The 26,540-nt window shown below is 45.2% G+C and overlaps 1 protein-coding gene across 1 annotated transcript in view; it reads left to right on the forward strand.

Annotated features, from left to right (window-relative positions):
• Positions 1-765: 765 nt before the first annotated feature.
• Positions 766-26,540, forward strand: part of PALS1 (protein associated with LIN7 1, MAGUK p55 family member) — a 50,084-nt gene continuing 24,309 nt past the window's right edge. Inside the window, exons 1-9 of the mRNA XM_073586270.1 lie at positions 766-1,272; positions 9,637-9,845; positions 10,181-10,267; positions 12,493-12,639; positions 12,753-12,914; positions 14,198-14,275; positions 15,231-15,414; positions 15,517-15,588; positions 17,316-17,387. Coding sequence (XP_073442371.1) covers positions 909-1,272; positions 9,637-9,845; positions 10,181-10,267; positions 12,493-12,639; positions 12,753-12,914; positions 14,198-14,275; positions 15,231-15,414; positions 15,517-15,588; positions 17,316-17,387 — 1,375 coding nt within the window. The 5' untranslated portion in view covers positions 766-908. The remainder of the gene's footprint in view (positions 1,273-9,636; positions 9,846-10,180; positions 10,268-12,492; positions 12,640-12,752; positions 12,915-14,197; positions 14,276-15,230; positions 15,415-15,516; positions 15,589-17,315; positions 17,388-26,540) is intronic.

Raw genomic sequence — 26,540 nt, forward strand, 5'->3', positions numbered from 1 at the left:
ATGAGTGCAGCTCTACACCATAGCCGCCACTCCACCAAGCCATGCAAGAACTCCTTGCTGACACCATAGCTGCAACTCCACCAAGCCATGCCAGCCCTTCTCGCAGACACCATAGCTGCCACTCCAGAACTCTCACTGAGCTGCCCGGGACTCTCCTTCAGCTCCATCCTTCACCCAGGCTTGCTTGTAACTGAGGATTACCACACCTGACACTCTTTTATAGAGCAATCACATCTGTTTTATAATTACGTGCACAAAACTAAAGTAACCCAAGTGCAATGACCCTAATGGCCACCAGGGGGAAACTGGAACTGAAACCACCACAGTGTAATGACCCTAATGGCCACCGGGGGGAAACTAGAACTGAAACCAAACTTTAGCACACAGCTAAAGAAAAAAAAAGTTACTTGTGCATTTTCTCTGTCATATCCAACCTGGATCATGACAGTGTGTGTGTGTATGTGGTCTTCCACCTCCAGTGTGTGTGTGTGGGGGGTCTTCCACCTCCAATGTGTGTGTGTGGGGGGGGTCTTCCACCTCCAGTGTAGCCTTGGAATCTGAATTGTGCTCTTCCTCTGTTACTTCTCTTAGATATGCATGAATACATTAAAAACTTGGTGTTACTATGCCAAAGGGGCGTGTTTCAGTAGTCTCCTTTTATCAGAATTGTGTCCCGACAGTGTAATTGGTTACACCCAGGTGTTAATTTATTCAGCATTTTAGAGTTCTAAAAAAAGCTGTTACTTTTTCTTATCCATCTAATTCCTGTTATTGTCCTTTGTTAGGTTCGCGGCCATTCGGAGCAGTCCTATTCACATCGTTCCCAGGAAGCGACAATGGGCAAGGATGGACTAGATGGTCGGACTCCCCTCCGCCTATAAACCCAGCGTACGGCGCTCTTGGCAGTCATGACCACGTCCCACGTGAACGGTCATGTAACGGAAGACTCTGACAGTGAGAAGCAAAGTGCAGATCTATCTCCAGACGAGCCGCAGAAACACAGAGAAATGGCCGTGGACTGCCCAGGTGACTTGGGCACCAGGGCAATGCCCGTACGAAGAAGCGCTCAACTGGAGCGGATCCGCCAGCAGCAGGAAGACATGAGACGGAGACGCGAAGAGGAGGGGAAGAAACAGGATTTGGATGTTAATTCTTCCATGAGGCTCAAAAAGTTAGCACAGACTTTTCCAAAAACTGGAATAGATAACCCTATTTTTGATACGGACGAAGGACTTGTTCTAGAAAGTCCGAGCCGAGCGGTAAAAGTATTAGGTAAGGATGTGATTCTGTCATGTTTATATTCCTTGGGGTGTGCAGACCAAACATAATAAGCCCCCCATTGTGCGTCATGGACCTGCAGGCAGCATACCAGTGTGTAATTATTCCATAAAGTGCCACACTTGCTCTAGGGGCCCAAATTGATCATGAGATGACCAAAATGGGGGTCCTGTTTTTACATAAGTTGACAGCTCCTTTTGTCATGGTCTATAGGACTGAGGACAATAACTAAACTCTTTACTAAGGACAAATCGAGGACACAAGACTCCATAACCCCCGTTCTGTTATTCCAGCGATCAGACCTTATACTTGTTGGGGCTCCTTACATAAAAATCATCCCTCACCACGGTCTTCATTTACATTAGTGGGTGCAAACAAAGTAGAGGAACTAACAACTCAGGAGTTTGGATGAATCTGTGATTTTTTTTTTTTTTTATTATTGTACAGTTTGGAGGGAAAGTTCACACTACTTTCTGAAAGTATGTAAATCATGAAGCTGACAGACCCCTTCGCAAAGATAGGATGTACATACATCTGGTGCAGGTGTATGGGCTCGGGACTGATCCCATTGCATACTTGGAGGGTGCTGGCTGTGTCACACAGCTGGCACCTGGCTCTAACACCAGTGTTTGGAGCTTCGACCTCTGCTGTTCGACCATTTATATACAGCGGTCAATCTTGGACATCGGCATTTTAAACAGTTTCAACTCCTCACCTGATAGGATACCCTGATATTGCGGGGCTACTGAAGGCCCATATTTTCAGTGGTTCAGTATTGGGGAAGATATGGCTCCTGGAAGAAGAGGTGTAAAAAACGGAGCTTGATAAATGAAAAATCGCCCAGTAGGGAAAAATAACTTATGTCTGAGACAACTGTTACGGCACTTTTACAGAGTACAAGTATCATGGGGTTACTGCGACAGTGTGGAGCCAGAATACTACAGCGTCTGATTGCTCTTACTTCGGCGCTGAGAAGAAGCACTTCTCCATTTTAAATGTGCTTCTTCTGTAAGAACAGGGGTTAATCGGCCATGTTGGAAATCCCAGTGCCCACAGCTGAGCTCGGTTAGTCACTCTCTTTCCCTTTTATTATCAGGGCTCTGTTACTAATCCTCATCAGAACTAGCTTTATTGCTGCATGGTTAACGGAGGGAGAGGAGTTCTTCTGAGAAGGAGAATTTAAGGAGTAATCCGTCACTGTTGCTTGGTTTGTATGCATGGTAAATCCTTATCCTTCTCCATTTTGTTTTTTCCACCTACCTCCACACCCCGGTGCATTCCTCTGTTATAAGTGAGTGCATATTTTATATGCCGGGAGTTTTCTGTTCCTTGTTTGTGTTGCCTTGTTTGTCAGGTTGGTGTGCTATGATGCATGGTAGCGCCCCTCTTCCCTGGGTGGGGGAAGAGAACAGACGGAGGCAACCCAAGGGCGGAGGCCCCGACATCTTCACCTTCAGAAGTAACGCGGGGAGTAGGGCGAGCTAGGGTGCCTCCTAGAGTTAGGCAGCCCCCTAGAGTTAGGGACAGGGAAGGAGCCCTGATCTCAGGTCACCCGACAGCTGTGTCGTGACAAAAACATGCCGAAATCTCCAGAACAAGGGCCCCCCCGGTTGCAGTGACAGGAGAGGCGCGCTGCGCATGCACATCTCGCTTCGGTCACTGCTGTGAGGTATCATATTACAACCAAGTGTACTCACTGCCCCCAAACGGTGCTGAAAAAATAACAACTCTCCTGCATAGACTAAGGGTCTGTTTGTGCTCTAAAAGTAAGAAAAACCACATACTCCTCCGCCTGCAGCCGGCACAGGAGAAGACTGGTGGGGGATCCGGCAGAGGAGCAATTTTTTATCTATTTTTTTTTTTAAAGAATACTTGAGCTGTTAGTATAAACTGAAAAAGGGGGTATATAACCCCCTTTACTGATGCTTCAGTCTGCAGAAGGCAGGGAAGTGTCCATGAAAAACCCAGCTGTATTGATCAGAAACTGGTACAAAATATACCTAAGTGGAGAGATTTAGGATAAGGATTGCCTTTGCGGTGATTACATGAGCCGCCGGTCTGACATGGTCCTACGTAACCCTGTCAGGTAACTGGGTGCACTGCTCACTCTGCAGCACACTTGCCCTCCTAGGTGTGGCTGTGGCCTTACCTTATAATTTGTTATTTAATAGCTAGGTGTTACTGCATTGCCTTACATCTATCTAAGATGTTATTGTGGCCACCATGTTGCTCCAAAGTAAAGTGACATGTCGTTTTACATCTATTAAAGAGCCATACGGACTGGACAACCCTAGGAGCAGTCTCCTTCATATGAACTGTGGACGTGCATTACTACATTTCACCAGCAGTGGCCACTAAACCACTCTGGTGCTAGGGTCAGGGTTCATGGTGATCAATTGATCGCTCCGGTGGTGGCGTGTAGATGAAACGGTTTGTTTCTGATGAGCCGTCCTGGATAGGGAGGCAGTGCCTGCTAAACTTAGTCAGCTGTCAGAGTACAACAGGTTCATAATGGAGCGTGGGGTTCTCGGAGAACCCCATTAGAAGTGTGAGCCGTGACACCCCCCCCCCCGTGATCAGCTAATGTTGCATTCCAAGGATAAACCCCCTCAAATGATTTCCTGATGTGTTGCATCTATGTGTCCGTGTAGTTCTCCAAGACAAGATTAGTGTGACCTTCACTGATACATTCTCGGATTTTCTCATACATCTGAGTGTTCATGCGGCTCTAATAAACTTCGGCACTCTTATATCCAGGGTTACATTGGGGCTTGGAAAAAATCTGACATCTTGTCATTATTGTAGAGGCCATAATGGACTTGGGCCTAGTGGCCATCTTCTTCGAAAAGGCCAAAGTCCTATATGAGCATGTGTTACCACCGCCTGTGTAGACTGTGAAGAGAGCGGTGGTCTCCTGTGTCCCGTGTGCACAACTGCGTCAGGCAGTCATCTTCATTCTCTCGCTATAGGGTTATCCAATAAAACCAAGTCATTCTCTAGCCGTTAGGGGATAACTTGCTGATTGTTTAGACCTCCAGAGGACCTCAGATGGGGGACTATAAGACCCCGTGAACTATTAAAAATGGAGGGTCAATAAGCCGACCAGACACTAAAAATCACCCCTGTCCCAGTGAAACCACTGCCTGAACTGCCAGGCGATGTCCTCGTCAACACCACCTTCCCCCTCCCATTATGTCTAGACCACAAACTTTCTAAAATCCAGAAAGGAAGAGAGACACCGAGGGCTGCGATTCTGTCATAAAATATATTTAGCCCATTTCCTGAATAAATATAATAGGGTCACTCTTCTGCTGTGAGTAAAGTCCTGTACTTGTCAGTCCCATAGACAATGAATGGAGCTTATGGAATTGAATAGCCTGGTTCCTGGGGTACCAGAGCCCTGATATAGGTAGCCCTAGTGGTCCCAGTGATCGAAACTCCAGTGGCCAGCAAGTTATTCTTTATTCAGTGCTTTTGTATAATTAAACCTTTTAAGGTGGCAGTAGCTGAACTTTTCAGGCTGTGCATCAGAAGTCAACAACCAAAATCTGTGCAGTGCCAGGCTCCGGAAGGTTAACACTACTCTGAAGCTCTTGAGGTGAAACGCTCTGTGCTTGTAATATCTGCGTGGTGTATTTGTTTCCAGCCTTGGTTTGTGGCACTGTACATGGCCATGATTCCTGGTGGTGTAGGCCCTTACTTCACCGCCAAGAACCTCGCATTTTCTTATACAAAAAAGCAAGTGCAGCACTGAGCCCAAGTGAGGCCTGAGGGTGCATGTAGTGAGCTGCATTACTGCCGTGTAGACTTATCACGTCGGCCAGTGTTTGAGTTCCCACCAGAAGGACAAGGTTGTCCCATTGTAGATGGGAACCTACTCTATTAAATTGGTCTAATCAAAATCCTTGACGCAGAACACATAGTAAAACATAAATCAAACCCTATATCAGGTGGTGAGGGGGACTATTTTAGCACGCGATACCAGGGCTGTGGAGTCGGTAAGCCACAGTTGCGACTCCGACTCCTGGATTTTATCAGACTCCGGCTCCGACTCCTTCATAAATGGCCAATTCATAACAACAAATTTACTGTTGTAAAATATTAAACATCGTGCTTATTCAGTTTCTCACCATCCTATAAGTAATCAGACCACTTAGAGCAAAAACTACATTTATTAGAATACAATTAGAATATAGCAAATAACTTTTATAAACTTTTCTAAACTGTAAGTAAATATGCAATAAACACTTTTATGCAGTTAATAAGAAGAAATCTATAAATTTGTCCTCAGAAAAAGTATTGCCTCTGTCAGATCCTCCTTCGTGGATGCCCTCAAATCTGATCTAATTATTTTGAGAGCAGAGAACAACCTCTCTACACTAACTTGTGTTGGTGGCAAAGCAGTAACCACTCGGGCAACATCTCTGACAATGTCAGGATACAGAGGAATCGCTTGTTGCACTGTTATTTTTGATGAACGGTCAAATTTCTCAATTTCTTTTAGTGCACATGAAAAATTCTGCTGAAATGTACTGGCTGTGTTCCTTGATGGGGATGACTCTTCTATGCGGGAACGCTTTGCACGGTCCTTGTGATCCAAATATTTTTCGAAATTAAATTCTTCATCAGTTGATGATGAGGGTGAAGATGTGGCAGGACGACCAAATTCTTCTTGTTCCTCCTGACTGTTCTGCAACCCTTTCATCCTTACTGCTATTTCAAACAGAGCTTCTTTTCCTTTACTTAGCTGTTGATCATATAGAAGAATCCGATGCATTGGGTCTACATAAACAGCTGCCAAAAGAATGTTATTTTGTAATAGTAGCTCCTCTCTCCGTTTCATTGATGTAGCAATGCCACTTGCAATTAACCCTCCTCTTTGGGACAGGCGAAACATCAGGTTCTTCCACTCCTTTAAGAAAATACCTGGAGTTAAGTCCTCTGCTTGTAATTTTTTAGTCACTGTAAATGGGTGCTCTAGCAATTTTTCCAGCTCAGTCACCTGATTCCACTGACTTTCATTTAGCGTCAGTTGAGGGTTAGCCATGTCTACAAGAAAGGTTTTTAGTTCAACCAAGCCCTGAATCATTAAGTAAGTACTGCCCCATCGTGTGGCTTGATCAATAATTGCCCCTTTTCCAGCACGTCTCTTCAAAATTGAGTCAACTTTAGGGGTTCTGGCAACAGTAGCCAATTTTCTCACCTTGCCAATCAGTGCAGCAGTATGTCCTTCTTGCAGACTGTCTCTTATAGCCAGCTGTAGCGTATGCACAACACAGCGCATGTGATGAATGAAAGAACATATTGACACAGTTTCAACAAGATCATCTAAACTATCATGTTGCTGTTCATCTGAAGCAACTTCAGTTTGCTCCTCAGTTACAATACTGTGTTCCTCTATTTCAAACATTTCTGTGTCTGTGGACCCAGAATGTTCTTCTAGCTGCTGGTCACCATCATTACTCTCATTCATTAGCTTAATAGTACTTATCATATTTGAAAAATTGTCAGTTACGACAGAAAGAACTTGCTCTTTTTTAAGTTCATAGTCTTGCAGAACCTTTTCCACCAAGACCTGGAGAAACTCACTGGTGTGATGAGCTTTGGTGTCTTTTACTGCCAATGTCTTGGTAACTATTTCATTTTTGTCACAAACAAATCGGACATTGATGGCAAAATAGTTCACTCTGTGACGTGTGCAGGCATCCATTTTAAGAAACAGAAAGCGTCCCTTGAGAGTTTTTTTAAGTTCTTCCTTTTGTTTAAAAGCTTCTTCGATTACTAATTTTCTAATACTCTCTCTCTCCAGAGAAACACCAAGCTTGCGGGCCATTTCCCCATTCAGACACATAAAAGCTGGTCGTGAAAATAATGAAATAGGCACACTATCCTTTACAACAAGCTCTATGATCTGTTTTTTAAATGTATCTACTGTCATTGTCACAGTAACTTTGTCACTGACAAAATATCTTGCAACTGATGGCTGCAAAGTTCTCTGCTCCTTTGTTTCGCTGGAAGAGCTGGGCACTGGTTCATTGGTTTGGATGCAGTCTTTCTCATCCACTGCTTTCAGTACTTCTGGATGAAAGCGCTGTAAATGTCTCTTTAGATTAGAAGCTCTGGTAGGAGCATTTTTATCTTTGCCTGAATATGCACTCATCTTGGCTTCACAGCATTTGTTTTCATCTGGATCATTTGTCATACACTGACAGACATAATGTTTTCTATCTTGAGTGATGGTGAAATGTTCAAATACAGCTGATTTAATGTGATGCTTCTTTGACATTCTCAGGTTTTTAATTCTGCATTCACAATCCAAATGACAATTGTTTTTCCTAAAAACAATTGTACAAAATTATTGCCAGGTCGTACAACTGATATAGTGGTCAGTAATACTGTTATTATTCCTCATGTACTCACAGTTAACTGATGCAAAGTTTGTTGAAAGGATAATACTTCTTACAGTCTTCCTCTTCTGAGTAGCAGGCAGCTGTGAGATGCTTGGAAGACGCACACCTAGTATGATCTAGTCTAGAGGAGGAGCTTTACTACTAAGAATTTGCAACACATTTTCACTTTCAGTTTCATACATTGTAAGTAGGGGGGTTGGGGCAGCATGAGGTTAACCAAGTATAAGATTAGATAAGGGCAGTGGAGAACAGTGACACACAAGAAGTAAGAAATGTCTCTATCTCCAGCAGAACTGCTTATCACTGTTGTTCATAGTTTGATAGAACATATATATTTGAGTAACATTTATAAAATTCATATGAAAGTTCAATTATGAAATATTAATACATTTTTTTTAAAGCTGGAGTCGGAGTTGGTACATTTCTACCGACTCCGACTCCAACCAAAACTGACTCCGACTCCACAGCCCTGCGCGATACTCCCATAATTAATGAAAACGCAAGGAAAGAAAAAGAGCAAAATTTCTCATAAAAAGTATATAAATTAGATACCAAAATTAACAAAAAGTGACAAAGTGGATAGATGATTTACACAGATGTAAAACACATTGGCCCCAGTGATTTGTAATGATAAGGGGGATAGCAAAAAATAGCACCAAGTATTTATAAAGTGCTAGTGCTCATACAGTCATTGTTCCCAGGTGACAAAGTATTCATAGACCATTTGCATAGCATGCATGTCAGGCAGATATATATTCACTAACCTAAAAAATGAGGGGTGTACTGCTTTAAGGGAAACAAAACTGCAAAAATCAAGCTAAATTCTGCTTTTTCCCATTGTGTCCACTTGGGACCAGATGCTGGGGTGAATATATATACTTGCTGCTATTTTTTTGCTATCCCCCTTTCCATTACAAATCACTGGGCCCAATGTGTTTTGCATCTGTGTAAATCATCTATCCACTTTGTCGCTTTATGTTAATTTTGTTATCTAGTTTTTGTAATAAACGTTATATTATTTTTAAGGGAAGAATTTTCCTTTTTTTTTTTTTTTTTCCTTGAGTTTTCATCTATTAAAGTAGTCTCCTGGGCAAAGGCCTATAGATGGTAAAGGGTAGGGAGCATCCAGGATTGCTCAGCAGACTATGAAGGCCGTCATCACCTCCAGATATGCTACAAGAGTCATAACTGACGAGCATAAAGCAAGTATGAATAGGCGCAAGCTGCTCTGACTGCAGTATTTTACTGCAGATGCACAAAGGATTTCTCACAGAGCTTTTCAGTAGTTGTTACCGGGAAAGCGTCTAGTAAATCCCTGGCAGAGCTGATCTAAGACCGTGATGACCCAGCAGCTGTACTATAGCGGCAGATATCCGCCTATCAGGTGATCACCAGGTCCTCCAGACACTCCGGCGGTGCCCATATGTCCGTACAGTGCTTAGCGTTCACTCAGCTCTGTGTAGTAGGGGGTATACAGGGGTCGGACGCTAGGACGCAGGAGCTATTGCCCCACTCCTGTAAATGTTACATTTCCATAACTCTGGAGTGTGTAGGGCGCTCCGCCTGTATGTGGCCACACGTGTAGACAGTCGCATCACCATTCGCAGTGATGTGGAATTGCATCTACAGTAATTATTGCCCACGCAACAGGGCTCCCGTTTATTGTACACAGCTGCCTTTTATTCCTGCCACTCAAAGAAGCATTGTGCGTTTACAGCTTGTTGGCTTTCTGGAGAAGCGCTGCCCCCTCCTTGACATCACCTCCTTCAGACTGCGCCGCTGACCAGCTCCTGTATGTGAGCGCCGGTCGCAGCTGTAGGGAGGGTCCGCTGTGCCGTCTCGGCTCACTGCTCGGGGCACGAGATTTTGGCTGCTCAGTGAGCGGACACTGCCCTTGTAATATTTTTCTCGTTGAGTTATTAAAAGGTGTAGTCTCCATCTTTTTCAGAATTGGAAGATTTATTGAGCTCGCTGAAGGAGATCCAGCACACTCTGGTGGACTGTCAGAGCCAGGAGGACCTCAGCTTACTCCTTCATTTAGCGCAGAATGTCGACTTTCAGAACGCGATCAAAATCCACAATGCTGTCGCCGTGCACATGAACAAAGCCAGCCCCCCATATCCATTGTCCCCCAATGTGCAGGAGCTGAGCCACGAGGTAGGTGCCCTGTGTGCCCTCTGCGTGTAGCCCCAAACCATGGGCCCGGGTGACTCTTCCCCAAACCATGGTTTCCTTGCATGTATCTGCACACACGTTAGCGCCGTCATGTATACATACATGTATGGTCTATAAGGAGCTGTACACTAACAATCCCACCTGCTTCACTTCAGGATGCATTCCCATAAAGACGCATGGGGTAATGCCCACTCCTGGGATAATGGCCACCCATGGCGTATTGCCAATCCCCGTCAGGCATTTTAATTCTTATGCCTCTCGCTGTCCGGTTGCACATTGTATTGCTCATTTCTTTCTTTTCCCATCTCCGTGGTTAGGTGCAGCACGTCTTAAAAGCGAGTCATGCGAGTCATCACAAAGAAAGCCAAGAGCTTGCTGATATACTAAACACACCGCACCTTCAGGTACAAGCATTGGGCTGATGCTGGGACATAGATAGAGGGAGAGGAAATATATATAATACTAGATGGTGGCCCGATTCTAACGCATCGGGTATTCTAGAATATGTATGCAGTTTATTTTTGAAGATTTAATAATACAATAATGCACCCCCCAATCCTGATATGTATGGTTTTCTCACCCCCAATCCTGATATGTATGATTCTCTCACCCCCAGTCCTGATAAGCATGCTACCCCTCAACCCCCTATCCTGGTATGCATGGTCCCCTGACCCCCCCCAATCCTGGAATGCATGGTCCTCTCACCCCCCAATCTTGGTATGCATGGTCCCCTCACCCCCCCCTTTCTTGGTATGCATTGTCCTCTCACCCCCCTTTGCTGGTATGCATGATCCTCTCACACCTCAATCCTGGTATGTATGCTCACCGTCACCCCCCCTTTCCTGGTATGCATGGTCTCCTCACCCCCCTTTCCTGGTATACATGGTCTCCTCACCCCCCTTTACTGGTATGCATGGTCCCCTCACCCCCTATCCTGGTATGCATGGTCCCCTCACCCCCCTTTCTTGGTATGCATGGTCCCCTCACCCCCCTTTTGTTGGTATGCATGGTCCTCTCACACCCCAATCCTGGTATGTATGCTCACCTTCACCCCCCCTTTCCTGGTATGCATGGTCTCCTCACCCCCCAATCCTGGTATGCATGGTCCCCTCACCCCCCAATCCTGGTATGCATGGTCCCCTCACCCCCCTTTCTTGGTATGCATGGTCCCCTCACCCTCCTTTCTTGGTATGCATGGTCCCCTCACCCTCCTTTCTTGGTATGCATGGTCCCCTCACCCCCCTTTCTTGGTATGCATGGTCCCCTCACCCCCCTTTCTTGGTATGCATGGTCCCCTCACCCCCCTTTCCTGGTATGCATGGTCCCCTCACCCCCCAATCCTGGTATGCATGGACCCCTCACCCCCCAATCCTGGTATGCATGGTCCCCTCACCCCCCTTTCCGTGTAGCCGCGACCAATCAGCCACACTGCCCTGTAGCATGTAAAAAAAAATATTAAAAAATAAAAAAAGTTATTCTCACCTTCCGATGGCCTCCTGTCTTCTTTCCACGCGCCCGGCCTCGCGTTCCCAATAATGCTTTGCGGCTTAGACCGCTGATGACGTCAGTCTTCTGTCTCGCTCTCATGAGAGTGACGTCATCAGCGGTCTAAGCTGCAAAGCATTACTGGGAACGCGAGGCCGGGCGCGTGGAAAGAAGGCAGGAGGCCGTCGGAAGGTGAGAATAACCTTTCTTTTTTTTTTTTATTTTAATTCTCTTTTTTACAGATTAAGGCCTGCACCCAATTGAGCGCTGCGCCCGACTGCGCCTCCCGCTGACTGTAGATTGATTGATTAATAATAATACCTGCTATTTTTGCTTTTATTAATTGTATTTTTATTAATTTGTATTATAAATTTTATTTTTATTTATTTGATAATATAATACAAATGAGTCTTAAAGACTATTCACATCTCGTCCACTATTGGCTAATATTGGGGTATGTTTCTATATGCAGAGAGGATAAGTAGTCGGGATTATAGGCTGATTCTGCCATCGCTGCCACCTCGGTCCTCCGAGAGGCTGAGGTTGGAATATCCCTTTTAACAAAGTTATCAAGTTTGCACATTCTCATGTAAAGGTCTGCTCCACATCTGAGGGGGACGCTTGTGTGTCATTGCGATATGGTCAGTGCACCTCTCATTGTATCTAGGCTCTAGGACTCCACCCATAGGGACCACCTTATTTCCTGACTAGTGTTGCTTTTTGCATTTTTTGGCCCTTCCTTGCAACCATTGCTGAGTGGATCCAGGCAGTTAAAGGGGTTGTACTAGATTTGGAAGTTATCATCTTATCCTTAGGATGGGGGATAACCTCCCAATCATTGAGACCCCCATCAATCCTGAGATCGGGGCGCTGAAGAGGCCCGTCAAATGGAACGAGGCCTCCGCTTCGATCATTCCCAATGGGACCACCGGAGATATTTCAGTGCTGCGTGCGGCTGGTTGTTGGACTCCCATTAAGTGGGAATGGCATGTAGATGCGCATCCTCGACCTCTGCTCCAGCACCCTGATCTAAGACCAGCGGCGGGCTCCGCTGTGGATAGTGAATAGCGTCCAATCATATGGTACAAGGCTGACTTGTAAGTAGGCAAACTGCTGTGTCACTAATGGTTTCCCTCGGGTACAGGCTCTCCTTTTGGCCCATGACAAGGTGGCGGAGCAGGAGATGATGCCAGAATCTGTTTCTGAAGATCGCTTTTATGAGAACATCGCCCAGTATGGAGATGAAATGGTTAAGATTGTAAGAATCGAGAAGGCGAGGGATATCCCTCTGGTGAGTACAGCGCGAGTCATCTGACCGGCTAGTAACACAACCTTTGAGGTTCAGACATTAATGTGGCAGCTGGATTTATAGTCGCCTTTCTTTTCATCCTATACGTGGATCAGGGCGCCACGGTGAGAAACGAACTGGACTCTGTTATCATTAGTCGCATCGTGAAGGGCGGCGCAGCAGAGAAGAGCGGCCTGCTGCACGAAGGAGACGAGATCCTGGAAATTAATGGCATCGAGATTCGGGGGAAAGACGTCAATGATGTCTTTGAGCTGCTGGTGAGTGAGAATGTGATGTTGGGTGCCAGTATGGTTGTATAACCTTTCATTTTTAGATGAGTGTTTGTCTGCGGCGATTAACACAAAACCAACAGCACCCTGATCATGTAGCTGATCTTGCTACGGGGGAAATCAGAATCTGTGGTTGATAGAGAGAAAATGTAGAATTAAATGCACTTTGAAACCACTGACTGGTCTAAATCCCTGTACATACGTACACTGCAAGAGTCAACAGCTCACAGTGTCGGTGTGTGGCAGGAGCCAAGAGCCCACAGTGTCGGTGTGTGGCAAGAGCCGAGTGCTCACAGTGTCAGTGTGTTGTAGGAGCTGAGAGCTCGGTGTCATTGTGTGGCAGAAGCTGAGGGCTTACTGTGCCATTGTGTGCAGGTGCGTTCTCACTCCTCACCTGTGTGTAACGGACGCTTGCGGCACACAGGGTCAGTGTGCGCCCGCTCCAATGCCCCTGTCCTGTGTAGCGTCCACCCGCTGCTTTGTGATCCTGTGTAGTCAGCAGCTGCTACACACAGGAGAGGGCCGAGGACGCACCTGCACACACTGATGCTGTCGTGTTAATCCACCAGCTCCCCACCATCGGGATTATGAGGAATACGGCCTCCTGCATTTTTACCTTCCTGATTAATTAGAATCATAGAATCATAGAATCGTAGAGTTGGAAGGGACCTCCTGGGCCATCTGGTCCAACCCCCTGCTCAAAGCAGGATTCGCTAAATCATCCCAGTCAGATGTCTGTCCAGCCTCTGTTTGAAGACTTCCATTGAAGGAGAACTCACCACTTCTCGTGGCAGCCTGTTCCACTCATTGATCACTCTAACTGTCAAAAAGTTTTTTCTAATATCTAATCTGTGTCTCCTCCCATTCAGTTTCATCCCATTGCTTCTAGTCTTTCCTTGTGCAAATGAGAATAAAGTTGATCCTTCTACAATGTGACAGCCCTTTAGATATTTGTAGACAGCTATTAAGTCTCCTCTCAGTCTTCTCTTTTGCAAACTAAACATTCCCAAATCCTGCAACCTTTCCTCATAAGACAGGGTTTGCAGACCGGTCACCATTCTGGTCGCTCTTTTCTGAACTTGCTCCAGTTTGTTGATGTCTTTTTTAAAATGTGGTGCCCAAAACTGGACACAATATTCCAGATGAGGTCTGACCAAAGATAAGTAGAGGGAAATAATGACTTCACGTGATCTAGACTGTATGCTTCTGTTAATACATCCTAGAATTGCATTTGCCTTTTTTTATTGTAATTGTAATATTCTCTTTCCTAGGCTGAAATGCATGGGACGCTCTCTTTTGTGCTTATACCCAGCCAGCAGGTCAGATCACCTCCAGCCCGGGAGACCGTGGTATGTCATGGACAAGTCATCACAATATTGCTCATCTGTGTCCTTTTGTTATGTCTGTTCCTATGCAGGCCGGTAGTGTCAGGTCACTGGGATCTTAGACATATTGTATCTAGGAATAGGCAGTATAGTTAATAATTTTACAGCAGATCACTAATTATGCAATAACATGAGCCACGTGGTGGGCTGATTTCTGGGATCTTTGCTGGAGGGATCATTTCCTGGGCTTCAGGCCACCAACTGTGCATCCATTCAGGTCACTAGGGATGAGCTGCAGTGTGTTGGTGTTTTTATAGCTACTGTAGCTTTCCTGAAACCCCTCCACCCCCATTCTATATTCATAGACATAAATATGGTGTCAGCTTCTCTGCAGTTATAACTGCCCTCACTCTTCTGGGAAGACTTTATACAAGATTTTAGAGGTGTCTGTGGAAATTTGTGAGGTCAAATGCTGGTGTTGAGAGGGGGCAAGATTTCCATTTCCGTTCTTGGATGTGGCTGAGGTACGGTCTCTGTGTGACCGTTCATGTTCTTCCATCAAACTCACCAACTGTGCCCTTATGGACCTTGTGCTCTGGTCAACTTCCTCCAAAGCTGAAAGCTACAGATGTCCACAATGTCTTGTGCTGATGTGCCAAGATGTCCCTCACTGACCCCTGATTCTGAGGATCATTGGTCCCGGTTGACCTGCAGATGCACCAGGGACTGGTGACCCCTGAGCCATTTGTCAGCACCCTCCTGAGCGCTGTGTGACGGACTCTGCGCATGTTGTTCCTGTGACCATCTCCATCGCTCTTCACCCTGACATAGCTCACTGATACTCTTAGCTCATAGTGAGATGGACTTCTCTTCCTCCCTGTTCACATTTCAGCCTCTTGAGGAGACCTTGATATTTTGTAATCTGTTTCCAATCACAATTGCATTATCTGCAGGAATTATTTTCTCACTTTGTTCCCAGGTCCACGTGAAGGCACACTTCGACTATGACCCTACAGATGACCCTTATGTCCCATGTCGAGAGCTGGGCCTTTCCTTCCAGAAGGGGGACATTCTCCACATCATCAGCCAAGATGACCCCAATTGGTGGCAGGCATATCGAGACGGGGATGAAGATAACCAGCCTCTCGCAGGACTTGTACCAGGTATTGTCTCCATCTATAGTGTCTTGGTTAGCGGAAACACATTTTTGTTGTCTTATTGTTGTTCAGAATTTTCTTCTTTTTTTTTTCTGGCATCCTCTAAAGGAAAAAGTTTTCAGCAGCAACGTGAGGCAATGAAGCAGACTATAGAAGAGGATAAAGAGCCTGAAAAGTCAGGTAGGTGTTCAGACATGTCAGATAGTGACTGAGATGGACTTCCAGGATTAAATTCTAGATCGGTGGGACCCCCACCCACCACTATGCCATGGCACTATTATCCTTCCATATGACCACTTGCAAGCGCCACTCCAATTATGTGAACAGTTGGTGTGGGTCCCAGCAGTGAAACACCCCACCAATTATAGATGTTAACAATTAAATGCTGCTGTTAATCTGACAGTGTTATTTAACATATCGTGCTGGAAGTACATCACTAATCACGCCCATTGGCGCCATTTTCACCTGATCATGGGTGCTGATGGGTTGGCATGATAACCCAGGGTCTGCAGGAGACCCCTGTGGTTGTCATTGTAAACCTTCCATGAGCGCTGGCCCGTGGCAGACGTTCATAGGAGATAATTTCTGCTTCGCATAGCGGTGTCGAATCCCTATGTGTAGCATAAATGATCGGATCATCGCAGTTTCTAGTCTCCTAAGTAGATTATTGAAACAAGTAAAAAATAGAACAAAAATCTAAAAATATTTAAAAGTTCAAGTCACCCCCTTTTTTGCCCAGTTAAAATTAAATAATAAAAAAAATACACGTTTGGTATCATTGCGTTCAGGAATGCCCGATCAATCAAAATATAAAGTAAATTAATCCGATCGGTAAACAGTGTAACAAGAGAAAAAAATCAAAACTACAGAATTCATTTTTTTTGGTCACCACAACATTGCGCTAAAATGCAATAACAGGCAATCAAAACATCGCATCTACCCCAAAATGGTTTCAATAAAAACGTCAGGTCAGTCCACAAAAAATAACCCCTAACTCAGCCCCAGATCTTGAAAAATGGAGGCGGAAGAGGTCTTGTAAAATCACGCCATTTTATTTATTTATTTTAACAAACTTTTTTATTTAAGTGGTGAAAATAAATCCAAAGAACCTAGACATGTTTGGTGTCTATGAACTCGTAATGACCTGGAGAATCATAGTGGCAGGTCAGTTTAAGCATTTAGTGATCATGGTAAAAAAACAAAAAAAACAATTGTGGAATTGCATTATTTTTGCAATTTCACCGCTCTGAGTTTTTTTCAATTGCCCTTTTCCCAAATCCAAATATAAACAGAATAAAAGCCATATGTGGTATAAGATTAAAAAAAAATATTAACCCTGTATTAAGAAAAGAAGTTGAAACTCCAGAATTGTTTATTTTTCTATAAAGCAGCACGCGTCCCCCAAACATCCATGTGTTGCCAGCACGTCATATAGAACGGTGTCATAGATAACTGCCGCTAACAACGAGCCCGCATAGGACTGTGATCGCAGAAATATAAAAAAAAAAAACTTGAGGGGGAAAAAATAACAAGGTCATAGAAGGTGTAATTGGTGAAGAAACAACATTTTTTTGAAAATTGGTCGATTTCTGAGCCATTGACGTGTGGTGGAAGTCGCATGTTTTCCTCTGAATTATTATTTTATGTCGGCTTTTGTTACTTATTCCCTTGTCGTAAATCATTCAGAGATTTGTTGTCAGAGTCCACCATTTCTCGCCTGCAGGGGATTATGTGAATTGCGGTAATAATTATATAGCTATGCTGTAAAAGTTCTTGTATTCAGAGAAGTAGAAGTTGTCATGGGGCAAAGTCCATGTAAAATCACAAGAAAAAAGCAGCGGAGATTCAGCACCTCGGCCCCCTCATGTATTTCCATACACTTCTAATATCCATCTCTTCCTTTACAGGGAAATTGTGGTGTGCGAAGAAAAACAAGAAGAAGAGGAAAAAAATCCTATATAATGCAAATAAGAACGATGGTACGTATGGGGGGGATTACAAGGAAAGCATTCGCACCAGTCTACCATGCAGCTGAACCCCAGAAGTATTGTTGGCCAGTGTTTGTCAAGTTCGAGGCAGCTCTGGTTACTGCTGGTAACATTAAGATGTTGCTGTCCATCTCCGACAGCGGAGTTTAACCCCTTCACCCCAAGTCTTCTTTCACCTTCCTGACCAGGCCAAATGTTTTTAATTCTAACAAGGGTCACTTTATAAGGTAGTAACTCTTCAACATACCCCACTGATTCTGAGATTTTGTTTCATGACATATTGTACTTCATCATAGTGGAATAATAATTTCTACCATATGACTTGTGTTTATTTGTGAAAAAATCAAAAATTTGGCGAAAATTTTGCAATTTTCAAACTTTTCATTTTACCTTTTTAACGTTGACATTTTTGCAACAAAATTTACAAAACCTTTTTTTTTTAGACACCGCATCACATTTGAAGTGAATTTGAGGAGTCTATGACGGCAAATACCCAAAAGTAACATAGTAACATAGTTATTAAGGTTGAAGGGAGACTTTAAGTCCATCTAGTTCAACCCATATCCTGTCCTAACCTGCCCTAACATGTTGATCCAGAGGAAAGCAAAAAAAACCCCATGTGGCAAACAGTAAGCTTCACATTGGGGAAAAAAATTCCTTCCCGACTCCACATACGGCAATCAGACTAGTTCCCTGGATCAACGCAATATTAAGGAGACTAGTGTATATACCCTGTAATATTATACTTTTCAAGAAAGGCTTCCAGTCCCTTCTTAAATTTTAGTAGGGAATCACTCATTACAACATCATATGGCAGAGAGTTCCATAGTCTCACTGATCTTACAGTAAAGAATCCGCGTCTGTGAGTATGCTTAAACCTTCTTTCCTCCAGACGTAGAGGATGCCCCCTTGTCCCCGTCACAGGTCTAAGAGTAAAAAGATCATTAGAAAGGTCTTTGTACTGTCCCCGCATATATTTATACATTGTAATAAGATCACCCCTAAGCCTTCGATTCTCCAAACTAAATAACCCCGAGTGTAATAAACTGTCTTGTTATTGCAGACCCCCTAGTTCCCTAATAACCTTGGTCACTCTTCTCTGCATCCGCTCCAGTTCAGCTATGTCTTTCTTATACACCGGAGACCAGAACTGTACACAGTATTCTAAGTGTGGTCACACTAGTGACTTATATAGAGGTAAAATTATGTTCTCCTCATGAGCATCTATGCCTCTTTTAATGCATCCCATTATTTTATTTGCCTTTGCAGCAGCTGCCTGATACTGGCCGCTAAATATGAGTTTGTCGTCCACCCATACACCCAGGTCTTTTTGAGTGACTGTTTTGCCCAGTGTTTTAGAATTAATCACATAATTATACATCTTGTTCGTTCTACCCAAGTGCATGACCTTACATTTATCCCCGTTAAAGCTCATTTGCCATTTATCAGCCCAAGCTTCTAGTTTACATAAATCCTCCTGTAATATAAAATTGTCCTCCTCTGTATTGATTACCCTGCAGAGTTTAGTGTCATCTGCAAATATTGAAATTCTACTCTCTATGCCCCCTACAAGGTCATTAATAAATATGTTAACCTAAGTGACACCATTCTCAAAACTACACCCCTCAAGGTGCTCAAAACCACATTGAAGTTTATTAACTCTTCAGGTGCTTCACTGGAACTGAAGCAATGTGGAAGGAAAAACAAGAATTTGATTTTAGACCTATTTTTTTTTTTTTTTTTTTTACAAGGAAAACAGTAGAAAATGGGCCCCTAATTTCTTTGTGCAATTTCTCCTGAGTACGCCAATACCTCATGTATGGGGGAAAACTACTGTTTGGGTGCACGGCAGGGCTTGGAAAAGAAGATGCCATGTCACGTTTGTTGAGCTCTTGATGTTGAAATACCCCACACGTGACTCCATTTTTGACATGACACCCCTCAGAGTACTTGTCTAGATGTGTGGTGAGTAACTTGAAGCCCCAGGTGCTTCACAGACGTTTATAACATAAAGCCGTGAAAATAAAAATTCTAATTTTTCCACAAAAATGATCTTTTAACCCCCAACTTTTTTTTTCACAAGGGTAACATGTGAAAATGGACCACAAAAAGTTGTTGTGCAATTTCTCCTGAGTATGCTGATACCCCACATATGGGGGAAAAAAACACTGGGTGCCCAGGAGGTCTCAGAAGGAAAGGAGTGACTGTTTGGAGTGCAGAAATGGTTGGGGCCCACCATGTTGTGTTTGGAGAGCCCCTATGTTTGCAAACAGTGGAAAACCCGTCACGTGTGACCCTATTTTTGAAACTAGATCCCCAAGGAATTTATCTAGATGTGTGGTGAGCACCTTGATCCCTCAGGTGCTTCACAGAAATTTATAAGCTTGAGCAGTGAAAATAATATAAAAACACTGTTTTTCTACAAAAATGTTTTAGCCCCTTTTTCTCCCTCACCCATGACAGCACCACGGAGAGAGGGGGTCCGCCCATCAAGGACAGGAACCTACAGACAAAAGAGCGGCACCTCTCCTCCACCCCCAGTTGGGTTCCTGTCCTTGACGGGTGAACCACGGCAGCAGGAGCGCAGCACTTACCGGGGTGAAGATCCGGGACCGTCCCATGCGCGGTCAGACAGCGGGGAGGCCCCTGTCGCGGCGGGGTCGGTTGCCGAAGCCGCCACCGCTGCAGCTGAGGGGCTGTCCAGGGTGAGCGGGCGGGGAGAACCGGGCCGCCGCTCCGGGAGGAGTAGGGGCCGGGGGACGCCGGTATAGGGGCAGCGCGGGGTACAGAGGTGTACCAAGATGGCGCTGCCCCGGAAGTAGAAGGAGGAACTTCCGGGTCCCCGCGGTCGGCACATGCGCAGTGCGCACTCCCCGGGGGAGGCAGCGGTGCAGGCCGGGAAATCAGGTGACGCCAGGGCGGCTTATTCAAATTTGGAACGCTGAAGCAGCCTCAGGGCTGGAAGCGTTCAGGCGTGATGGATAGCGACCAGCATGAGGAGCTACAGCAGCCTAAGCAGCAGCAACATAGGCAGCATCACCAGCACCGCCAAAAGGATAAAGACGGACAGGAGAGCCGGTCCAGTAGTCAATCCACGCAGCATTCAACTGCAAGGAGCAAGTCACCTGCCGTGGATCGCCCAGTGAGGGATTTGGATCCACTTCCAGAACCGGTACCTGCAACCGCGCATGGGGGGTAAGTGGATCTTCGTGAATGTTCCCCATTGTAATAGACTTCTTTCCCTTATCAGGGAAAGAAGAGAGAAAAAACCAAGAACAGGGAATGCCCCACCTGTAGGAAACCATTACCAACGCCCTGGGAGAAAAAATTGTGTGACTCCTGTATACAGGAGGTCCTCGGCGGTGAAACCCCGGATCATGCCGCAGACCTAAGGGCGGTAATCCGCGCAGAAATTCAGAGTGCCCTTTCATCCAAAAAACGGGAAAGGAAGGAAGGGGGACGTGGTAATAGAGTCCCAATCAGAGAGCTTATCGTCAGGGGAAGTCACCTCCCATACTGTAAATACCGACTCGTCATCCTCCGAAGAGGAGACGGAAGGTCGTCATTGTTTCCCCCTGGACGAAGTGGATGCCTTAGTAAAAGCGGTAAGATCCACTATTGGGGTGGAGGACCCCCGGACTGATAGATCAGTCCAGGACATTATGTTCGGAGGACTGGGTCAAAAGAAATGGAGGGTATTTCCGTTAAATAAGAACGTCCAAGGCCTCATAGATAAAGAATGGGAAAAACCGGATAGGAAAAACTCTACGGTTCCTTCCATCAAAAGAAAGTACCCATTTGATGAGGAGGCATCCACGTCGTGGGATAAGGCCCCCAAACTAGACGTGGCGGTAGCCAAAGCTTCAAGAAGGTTTGCACTCCCCTTTGAAGATATGGGTACCCTGAAAGACCCGTTAGATAAAAAAGCGGATACCCTGCTTAAGGGCACCTGGGAATCAGCAGGGGGAAACATCAGGCTGGCGGTAGCGGCAACCTGTACCTCCAGAGCTCTTATGGTATGGATAGACCAATTGGAGAGACAGATAAGGGAAGGGGTTCCCAGAGATAAAATCCTGGAATCCATGCCAATGATAAGAGGGGCGGCAGCCTTCCTGGCCGACTCTTCGGCTGATTCGATAAGATTGTCATCCAAAACGGCAGCCTTGTCGAATGCAGCTAGAAGAGCTTTATGGTTAAAATGTTGGCCTGGGGATCTCCAGACAAAAATGAAGTTATGCGCCATTCCCTGTGAAGGGAAATTCCTCTTCGGGGAAACTTTGGATGACATCCTCGAAAAGGCAGGCAACAAAAAGAAAGGCTTCCCAAACCTAGGACCAGTGAGCGCCACGGGCTTTAAATGGTCCTTTCGGAACAAAAAGTTCTTTCAGAGGAGACCCCCGAGAGACCAAAAATGGGAAGACAGAAGAAGGGACAGGGGGTTCATCTTCGGTAACTCGTCCCGGGATAAAAAACCCGCCAAGTGACTGTGGGCCCAGGGTGGGAGGGAGACTAAGTTTTTTCCTCCCAGCCTGGGAGAAAATATCCAACAATCCCTGGCTGATAAATCTTATAAGATCAGGATTAAGGATAAGCTTTTATTCTCTCCCGCCGCAAAAATATATAATTACCCCGATAATGTCGTCAAAAAACGAACAAGACGCCCTCGAAAAGGAGGTCCTGAGTATGTTGGACAAAAAAGTCCTACAGGAGGTTCCCCCACAGGAGAGAGGCAGGGGGTTCTACTCGCATCTCTTCCTAGTAACCAAACCAGACGGCACCTTCCGCACCATCATAAATTTAAAAAGACTGAATTGCTATGTCAAGAACGAAAAATTCAAGATGGAATCGATCAAATCGACCATCAAAATTCTCTTTCCGCAATGCTTTATGGTGGTCTTAGACCTCAGCGTTGCCTACTACCATGTCCCCATTCACAAAGAATCCAGGCAATACCTCAGGCTAGCAGTCTCGATAGCAGGAGAAATAAGATAATTCCAATACAGGGCCCTGCCATGTGGGATCTCAGTGGCTCCACGGGTCTTTACGAAATTGGTGGCAGAGATGATGGCTCACATAAGTGAACAGGATGTTCTGATAGTGCCATATTTGGACGACTTTTTAATAGCGAGCAGCTCAGGCCAGAAATGCACAGAACAGAGGGACAGAGTGATGAGCACTCTAAAAAACCTCGGGTGGCTTCTGAACCTGAAAAAGTCAAGGCTGGAACCAAGGAGAGTCCAGGAGTTCCTAGGCCTGACACTGGATTCAAACATCCAAGTGTGTTACTTGCCAGATCACAAAAGGGACAGAATCATTCATATGGTACAAAAAGCGAGGCAAAACCCTTCTATGACACTAAGACGAGCAATGTCCCTGTTAGGGTCCCTCTCTGCATGCTTCCTGGCGGTCCAGTGGGCACAAATACACATGAGGGATCTGCAGTGGGATGTCCTGACCAACCAGCGGGCTTTAGGAGACCACTTGGAACATCATATTACGCTAGATTCAAAAACTATTCATTCCCTAGCCTGGTGGGAGGACAAAAACAACTTGTCCAAAGGGATTCCCTGGGAGGCCAATATCACACATTTAATTACCACCGACGCCAGTCCGGTGGGATGGGGAGCACACATGGGCATCAGTGTGGCTCAAGGGGGATGGAGAGGTCAAGAACTAAAAGCCTCCTCGAATCAAAAAGAACTGCTAGCAGTAAATTATGCCTTGAGTCACTTTTTGCCAGCATTAAAGGGCCATCATGTCCGGATATTCTCGGACAACCGAGTAACAGTGGCCTATATAAACCACCAAGGGGGAACCAGGTCCAGAACGCTAATGGAGGCATCCTCCGAGATATTCAGGTTAGCCGAGGAAAACTTACTGTCCCTATCGGCGCTACACATACGGGGAGTAGAGAACGAGACAGCAGACTTTCTGAGCCGTACCCAACTACATCAAGGGGAGTGGGCTCTAAATCAGTCCGTTTTTCAGAAGATTGTGGAAATGTGGGGAACCCCAGACATAGACTTATTTGCAGACCACAAAAACAAAAAAGTGGAAGCATTCTGTTCTCTAAATCCCAAAGGGAATCCTCGGACCCTGGACGCATTTATGCTCCCATGGACACGGGGACTACTGTATGCCTTCCCACCGAAGATTCTCCTCCCGGCGGTGATAAGGAAAGTCAGGGAAGAGGGGGCTCGGGTAATACTTATAGCCCCTTTCTGGCCAAAAAGAACATGGTTTTCATGGCTCAGAATAATGTCAGTAACCGACCCCTGGGTTCTACCAGATCTCCCCGACCTCCTATCGCAGGGTCCTGTGCTACACCCCCAAGCAGTGAACCTCCATTTAACAGCATGGAATTTGAAAGGTCACTGCTGAGGGGGAAAGGATTTTCAGAAAATCTAATTTCCACGTTGCAAAAAAGTAAAAAACCAATTACAACCAAAGCCTATGGTAGAACCTGGAGGAAATTCCGATCCAGTTCGGGGGCAAAGGTTCAGGATGGAATACAAATGGATAAAATCCTGGAATTCCTCCAAAGGGGGTTAGAACAGGGACTAGCGACTAACACACTGAGGGTACATGTAGCGGCCCTAGGCGCCCTCTATAATCAGTAGGTGGCGAGCGACCCTTGGGTATCACGGTTTATGAGGGCCGCAAACAGGTCTAGACCAATAGCTACCCAGAAAGTACCATCATGGGATCTGAACTTAGTGTTGTCAGCCCTAACGGGACCCCCATTCGAGCCTATCCAGTCAGCTCCACTAAAGACCCTATCATTAAAAACGATACTGCTAGTGGCCCTAACATCTGCTCGCAGAGTGAGTGACATTCAAGCCTTATCGGCAATACCCCCATTCATTAAAATTATGGAGGATAGAATTATATTGAAACCTGACCCTGCATATTTGCCCAAGGTAGCAACACACTTCCATAGATCACAGGATGTAGTCCTTCCTTCCTTCTGCCCAAACCCTACGAATAGAGGAGAGGAGAAATTTCACACATTAGATGTGAAGCGGTGCTTAGTGCACTACCTAGAGGCCACCAAGGGATGTAGGAAGGAAGGATCTCTTTGTGTGTTTCCAGGGACCTCGAAAGGGGCTCGGGGCGTCCAAAAGTACCCTGGCAAGATGGATAAGGGATGCGATTGCCCTGGCATGCTCATGCAGCGGGAATACCATCCCGGAGGGTCTAAAAGCCCACTCTACGAGAGCAATGGCGACCTCATGGGCAGAAAGATCAGAGGTATCAATAGAGCAGATCTGTAAGGCGGCCACCTGGTCAACACCTTCTACCTTTTTCAAACACTATCGCCTAGATCTAGCCTCTGCGTCTGACCTGACCTTCGGGAGAAGGGTCCTTCAGGCGGTGGTCCCTCCCTAAGCTACCAATCTCTGAAATTCTCTAGGTAGGTGCTGTCATGGGCGAGGGAGAATAGCTTAGTTACTCACCGATAACAGTGTTTCTCGGAACCCATGACAGCACCCGCTTAATTCCCCCCCTTTTTTCACGTGTGCGGTGAGCACGATTTAATGTGTGTAGAGTGTGTTCTTAGACACGAGGCTTCTCTATAAGTATACACATTATAATGTTATGTATATACTTTTGTTGTTAATTAACCGGGAGACCCTCTGATGCTCTGTAACCAACTGGGGGCGGAGGAGAGGTGCCGCTCTTTTGTCTGTAGGTTCCTGTCCTTGATGGGCGGACCCCCTCTCTCCGTGGTGCTGTCATGGGTTCCGAGAAACACCGTTATCGGTGAGTAACTAAGCTATTTTTTTTTATTTTCACAAGGGTAACAGGAGAAAATGGTCCCCAAAAATTGTTGTATGCCGATACATGTGGTGGAAAAACTAATGTTATTAATTTGTGGATGTGTGGTACACTTTTAACCCCTTAATGACCACCGATACACCTTTTAACGGTGGCAGTTAAAGGTACTTAAACCACAGCGCCTCTTTTTAACAGTGCTGAGGGATAGGGGTATAGCGCCTCCCAGAGTCGGAATTTCTTCGGGGTCTCGGCAACCCGAGAGAACATGAACCGACCCGGTGTTGCGGTCGCCGGCAACTGCAAAAAAAAAAAAAAGCTAATTGCTCTTTCCTCTGATGTGATCGCTCATCAGAAGAGAGAGTAATAAGGTCCCCTGATCCTCCCCCTCGGGCACATGCACAGTGCGCCCACAGAGATTTACCGTACGGCAACAATAGGAAATTTTTCCTATTGGTTCATTTTGATCACTGTGATAGACCCTGTCATAGTGATCAAAATAAAAAAATAGTAAGTGGGTTGGGGTTAGGGTTATGGTATTGGTTAGGGGTGGAGTTAGAATTGGGGGTTTCCACTGTTTAGTCACATCAGGTGCTCTACGAACGCGACATGGCGCCACCATTGTTTCCAGACAGTTTTGTGTTCAAAAAGTCAAACTGTGCTCCCTCCCTTCTGAGCCCTGCCATGCACCCAAACAGTGGCTTTTCCCCACATATGGGGTATCTGTGTACTCAGGAGAAATTGCACAACATATTTTGGGGTCCATTTTCTACTGATACTTTTGTGAAAATTGAAAAAAAAAAAAAATTGTTCCAAAGTAAATTTTTTGTGATAAAAGTACAATTTTGATTTTTTTTTTCCTTCCACATTGTGCTTTAGCTTTCGTGAAGCACCTGAAGGATTAATAAACTTCTTGAATGTGGTTTTGCGCACCTTGAGGGGTGCAGTTCTTAAAATGGTGTCACTTTTGGGTGTTTTCTGTTATATTGACCCCCCCCAAACTCAATTCAAATGTGAGGTTGTCCCTAAAAAAATGTTTTTCATTGGAAAAATAAGAAATTGCTGGTCAACTTTTAACCCTTATAACGTCCTAACAAAATAAAATTATGGTTCCAAAATTGTGCTGATGTAAAGTAGACATGTGAGAAATGTTAACTATTTTGTGTGAACCCATTTAAGTGTACAAAAATTAAGTTTGAAAATTGCAAAATTTTCAACATTTTTGCCAAATTTCCTTTTTTTCAAGTCATATCGAAGAAATTTTACCACTGACATGAAGTACAATATGTCATGAAAAAACAGTGGGATCCGTTGAAGCTGTAACCATAAAGTGACAGTGGTCAGAATTGTAAAAATTGGCTTGGTCAT

The sequence above is a fragment of the Dendrobates tinctorius genome, unplaced genomic scaffold (genome assembly GCF_039654945.1).
Source record: "Dendrobates tinctorius isolate UK_male_01 unplaced genomic scaffold, ASM3965494v1 ptg000092l, whole genome shotgun sequence".
Taxonomy (NCBI): Eukaryota; Metazoa; Chordata; class Amphibia; order Anura; family Dendrobatidae; genus Dendrobates; species Dendrobates tinctorius.